Genomic DNA, 6042 nt, shown 5'->3' on the forward strand with positions numbered 1-6042 from the left:
CATGCATCAGCCTAGGGTCTTGTTGGTATGACATGGTAAGTTTGATGGTAGCAATGACAACGGGGATGTTGAAGGTAGGTGGCAATGAACTGGCCTGAGGTGGTAAGGTGGGCCTCAAGGAAGAGCAACAGCTGTGGTGCCGGACATCATCGATCATGGATGACATAATTAACGAGAACGACCACACAATAGAGTAGCTCGAGGATGCGGAAGTCGGGTTGGTGGATGGTGAGCACGATGGTCTTGTTGTGCACGGTGGCCAAGTCACTGGGCATATTGACGACGCGTTGTGCAAAGCTGGAGACAAGGCCAGAGTTGGCCTCATTCAACAACGGCACAGTCCAGTCTTACACGAGGTCGACGCCGATGGACATTCCTCCACTCATGACCCTGGAGGAGGCAATTTGAAAACACATCATATGTGATATTGATCAAGGAAAACAATAACCAGTACAAAGAAAAGATAACATGACACAAAACAACCAGTAAAGATAGAGATCAAGGGGAGCTTCCGAAAAAGAGCTCACCTGATTATGCTAAACAAAACTCTTTGAATTTGTTTCAGAGGCCACGTCAACTACTAGTGCGTGCTAGCATGTCGGATGTAGGCATGTAACGATACTAGTATGATTTGGATCAAATGTAGGTGGTCCGGTGATACGGCTTGGTGTGGCGGGACATGAATGGAAACTTCTTGAGAGCTCAAGCTTAGTGTGAGAGAGCGGCAAATCCAGTAACCATGGAGGCCCTGGCGATCCGTTATGAGGTTAGGCTGGCACTAGAGAGAGCCCTACAACATGTTCACATCGAAATAGACGCGCAACAAATTTGAATGATCAGAAGTTGGAGGAATTCTACATGAGATCAAGGAGTTATGCAGAAACTCCTCTAGTTTCCTTTTGAGCTTTATTGGGAGAGATGGTAATGTGGCAGCTCATCTTTGTGTAAAAAGAACGAGCGAGTCTAGGTGTAGATGCTTATGGCTTAATTACATCCCTCCATTCATTGCTGATACTCTTCGTCAAGTTGTAATAATGATAATTGATCAATAAAGCTCATTGATTCGCAAAAAGAAAAGTTTATTGAATGGTCTGAAACTTTATAGACAAAATTATACCCTCGCGCCAAATTCATCGCCCCGCAATGCAATGTTCTTCCCTAAAGAAAGAGGAACACTGTAACAAGTCTCCCGTTTGTAATCTGTGATGGTTGCTCTATACTTCCTCCGTCTCAAAAATTTTATCTTAAATTTGTCTAGATACGGATGTATCAAGTAGCGGGGAAACCCTTTTTCGGTAACACCGTAACAAAACAACTAATTGAATTAAGCATGGCACGCTTATCACGTCCATGACTCCATGTACTGGAACGAGCAGCCTCCAAGCAGTGAGGAAGATACGGCGGCGGCTGAGGAATCGCAAAATCTACAGACATATCCATCGCGCGGCCACGGTCGTTTTCATCCACGATCCACCCATGTGTTAGGCGCCAGCCATCGGCAAATTCCTGCGGCGGAGCATATTTGTCTGGTGGCCTGGATGGACCAGATCCGAATAAAGCGAACGATGACGATGAACATTGGACCGCTTGCATTGGGTGCCAATTACCATGCCCCCCACGCACTAGATCTTCAAGTGGGACGAGGGTGGTGGCTTCCGGACCCTGTGCCACATTCCCGGAACAAATCGGGCGCCACCTAGCTAGCATCTTGCTCGTTGGCTCGATCGGAGGAATCCGAATCCGAATTCGAATTCCGACTCCACTTGAATGCAAGTGGCATCTGCAGTGCTGTCGCAGGGCTTGCCACGCCGCCTCCAAATCCAATTCACCTGGAAGATACTCGACCAGTGCAGGGAGAGGTTCCTCCGGCATTCCCATACTTTTACGCATCTTAATTCCCAGGTTCGCGCGGTTGCCGAACATGTCACATTGTCACTCGGACACTCACTCGATAAATAATAGAATCATCCACTCGGCTGAAAAAGAAGTGACCATATCTAAGCGGAGAATCCTATTAATAGACGAGTTGGAACGTTGTATCTTCCTTCTCCATCTCGACCCCTGATCGAGAAACTGCTATAAATAGGCACGAGCACAACGTCGTTTTTCACAAGGCGAGTGTAGAAGTGTAGTGGCACATTCAGCTATACACTAATCCGCACGTATAGATAACGCTTCTCCTAACTACCACTACTGCTACTACCACCAACGAAAGCAGAAATGGCGAGTCGGTGGTGCGAGTTGCTGTGCCCGCAGCCTAAGCAGGTGGCGAGCGAGAGCATGCACGGCGCCCGGCTCGCGTCGCAGCAGCTGAGCAGGGGCCGCGATGCCTGCGACGTCGAAGCAGGCAAGCCGTGTCAGGAGGAGACGGCAGCCGCTGGCGGGGGGAGGGTCGCGGCCATGGCATCCATCACTCAGCAGCATCACAGCAAGCCTACCAGCACGTTTGCCCAGTCGGTCATCAACATGGTTGGCATGCTCATAGGTAAAATGCTTACGCCACGTATACATATAGTATATGCTTTGTGCCTCACATTTTAAATGTCGGAATGACTTCATGTTCAGCTGGTGCAGTTTGTAGCTCATATATAGTCACCTGAACGCTACACATTATTCATGATCAAAGTACAGAATGAAGAATTAGTGTGCTGGTACTCCAAAAGTTTCTCGTCTGTAGATTATATAGTAACATGAATTGGTGATGGACTGATGCATGGTTACATGTTGATCCAAAAGTTTTGAAAAGTGCGCATACTATAACATTTCTTCTTCTTTGATTTTGACCGAATATTGCAGCTTTAACCTCTAAACAGTCTTGCTAAATCTTAGTTGACTGAGACTTGGTTATGTCTCAGTCGATGCTTATATTCGTGAGATTTTATATTGAGATCCATGTATTTTTTGGGTTTTTTTTTCTTTCTTACATGTTATGTCACTTGACCGAAACTTGATTAGGGCAAAGGTGTGGCTACTCTCGGGTGTACTACATCCGAGTTTCAAAAACTTGAAAAAAAACGCGATCAAACAAACTCCAAAAAATCTGAAACTATGAGACATCAAACTTGATCAAAGTTTGAGCTTCCTGCAAAATTTCAGCCAAAGAAAACACCTGAGGAGCTCTCACGGAAAAAAACAAAATCACTTCTCAAACAGTGCACCAAACTTTGAAGATTGTTTTTGTCTTTTTTGGTAAGAGCTCCTCTGATGTTATTTCTGGCTGAAATTTGGTAGTTAGCTAGCTCGAACATTTGATCAAATTTGATGTCTCAAAGTTACAGATTTTTTCAAGTTAGTTTGATCATGTTTTTTTAAATTTTTTTGAAATTTGGGTGTAGTACACCCGAGAGTATAAAATCCAGTCTCATTGATTAGACCTAGTTAACTAAATCACCAATTCATTTTTTTCCAGGACTTGGGCAGCTCTCCACTCCCTACGCCTTGGAAAATGGCGGCTGGGCCTCCATTTTCCTCCTGGTCGGCCTCGGCATCATGTGCGCCTATACAGCGCACATCATCGGCAAGTGCCTAGACGAGGAGCCCCGCTCCAAAACGTACCAGGATATTGGCCAACAGGCGTTCGGCTCCAAGGGCCGGCTGATCGCCTCGGCATTCATCTACCTCGAGATCTTCTTCGCCCTGGTCTCCTACACCATCTCCCTCAGCGACACCATCCCGCTCGTCTTCGCCGGTGTCCGCCTCCACCTGCCAATACCATGGCTGCGCCTCAGCACCACGCAGCTGCTCACCGTCATCGCCGTGCTGGTGGCTCTTCCCAGCCTTTGGCTAAGGAACCTGTCCTCCATCTCCTGCCTCTCCTTCGCCGGCATCCTCATGTCGATGGTCATCTTCGTCACCATCCTCTGCACCGCGGCCTTCGGCAGTGTCGGCCTGGGCAAGCACATCCCAGTCCTCAGGCTTGACAAGATCCCGACGGTGTCCGGCCTCTACATGTTCAGCTACGCTGGCCACATCGTCTTCCCCAACATCTACACGGCCATGAAGGACCCCTCGAGCTTCACCAAGGTCTCCGTCACGAGTTTCTCCATGGTCGCCCTGCTCTATACGGCCCTCGCGTTTGTCGGCGCAAGCCTCTTCGGTCCCAGCGTGAACTCCCAGGTCACGCTCAGCATGCCGCCGGGGCTGCTGGTCACCAAAGTGGCGCTCTGGGCCACCGTGCTCACGCCGGTCACCAAATACGCGCTCGAGTTCGCGCCCTTCGCCATTCAGCTCGAGCACCACCTGCCGGCGACCATGGGGCCTCGTGCCCGGATAATCATCCGCGGAAGCATCGGCTCGGCGGGGCTTCTCATCATCCTGGCGCTGGCGCTCTCGGTTCCATACTTCCAGTACGTGCTCAGCCTCACCGGCTCGCTCATCAGCGTGGCCATCTCCGTCATATTCCCATGCGCGTTTTACGTCAAGATCCGTTGGGGCCGGTTATCGCGGCATGTCGTCGTGCTGAATGCGGCGATGATCGCCGTTGGTTTTGTTCTCGCGGTGGTGGGGACCGCTTCGTCGGCTAAGCTACTGGTGAAAAGTATACAAAATGGACATGTGGCGTAGTTTGTACGTATTACACTATTACTTGAATCAAAAGTGTCATTAAATTAGGCCTGCACATACGCCACGTGAAAATAAGAAATACGTAAAGTACGCTTGGGTTGTATATTTGTTTTTTTAGAACTGTATACTTGGTTGAAGAACGGTAATGTACATGGATTGCAGCTGCCATGGATTTTAAAGTGTAATAGCATCTCTAATAGATCCGCTAAAACCTTGTCCTCAAGAAGCAGTATACTCCCCCTAAAATGAATATGTGATAATTTACGGTACGATTTTTACGTCAGCATAATGGATCCCGTATAGACCAATTGAATATACAATAAGGTCCCTACAAAATAGCACAAGGCACCCTCACACATAAAAAAAAGCAATTAGATCCTCACACGGCAGCAACAGTCCTGGCGGCATCTCGCGAGAGCAAGCTAGCGGAGGGGCGGCGGCAGCAACTAGCTAGCGGGAGCTAGCAGCGGCGGCGGCAACAACTAGCTAGCGGGAGCAGGCTAGCTAGCTCACGGTCGCAACTCACGGTCGAGCGGCGGCAGCTCGCGGAGCGGCAACTAGGGTCCGGTGGTTGCCGGCGTTGAGGCGTTCCGGCGAGGTCGTGCTCGGGGAAGACCGTGGCTAGAGCTCAAAGTTCCCTCCCGTCAATCATTTCTTGTATTTTAGATCCCTGTAAAAATTGCCCTCAATCGCCTAGATATAGCGGAAATGGCCTGAAGTATGCAGGAGCTCGTAATTTTTTTTACAGGATGACCGATTTTGCAGGATCTATTTGGTATGAAAAAATCTCCCTCATTCGCTAAATCGACGGTTATTATTCCGGATGGTCCTTTTTACGGGATATGCTAAAGATGCTTTAATGAGAAACATCACGTAAAAGTCTCGTTGGCTGTGTGCAGAAACAAGAGGTACATTCCTTAGAAAAATATATATAATGACCCACATCTGATGGCCCCTTTAAAAAGGGAGCGGCTAAGGTTCAATCGACTAAGATTTTCTTATGCCGGCTGATGGCATGTCATAGTTTCATCGCATATTAAAATTGATTTGCTAACACAACTTTGTTTCTTAGAACTTTTTTTGAGGGGGTGTTTCTTAGAACTAATCGCTAGCGCCTTAGGTACGTGATCGCTCCATAGGCCTTCATTGAGCTCATTATGTACCTTTTTCATCCCCTCGCTTTGGTCGGCCTGTCACTTGCTGCTCTCTTACTATCCCAGTAGTACACACCCACGATGCGTTTGGTTCAGGACAGGTAACGTTTCCAAATTTGTAATCAGAATACAATGTATTAGGCTGGGGATTGGGTGATTACAAGAAGTGTTTGGTTCAACAAGTGTTGGTTTCCCAATTCAGAGCGTCCGGAAAAGAAGGGACGAGAAGAGAGAGGCGACTGTTCGCAATGGGGATTTGGGGAGGGGGGGGGGTGCTTGGCTGCTCGCGGCGGGAGGGGGGCCATGACCGGCGTTGCTGCTCCAT

At 48.5% G+C, this 6042-nt stretch overlaps 1 protein-coding gene across 1 annotated transcript; it reads left to right on the top strand.

The window, feature by feature from the left end:
* Positions 1-2125: 2125 nt before the first annotated feature.
* Positions 2126-4772, top strand: LOC125553522 (Transmembrane amino acid transporter family protein). Its single transcript, XM_048717291.2, has 2 exons — positions 2126-2485; positions 3410-4772. The coding sequence occupies exons 1-2, from the start codon at positions 2221-2223 to the stop codon at positions 4561-4563; spliced, it is 1419 nt and encodes a 472-aa protein (XP_048573248.2). The 5' UTR covers positions 2126-2220; the 3' UTR covers positions 4564-4772.
* Positions 4773-6042: the final 1270 nt, after the last annotated feature.

This window comes from Triticum urartu, chromosome 4A (genome assembly GCF_056163025.1).
Source record: "Triticum urartu cultivar PI428250 chromosome 4A, HENAU_Tu73, whole genome shotgun sequence".
In the NCBI taxonomy this organism is placed as follows: domain Eukaryota; kingdom Viridiplantae; phylum Streptophyta; class Magnoliopsida; order Poales; family Poaceae; genus Triticum; species Triticum urartu.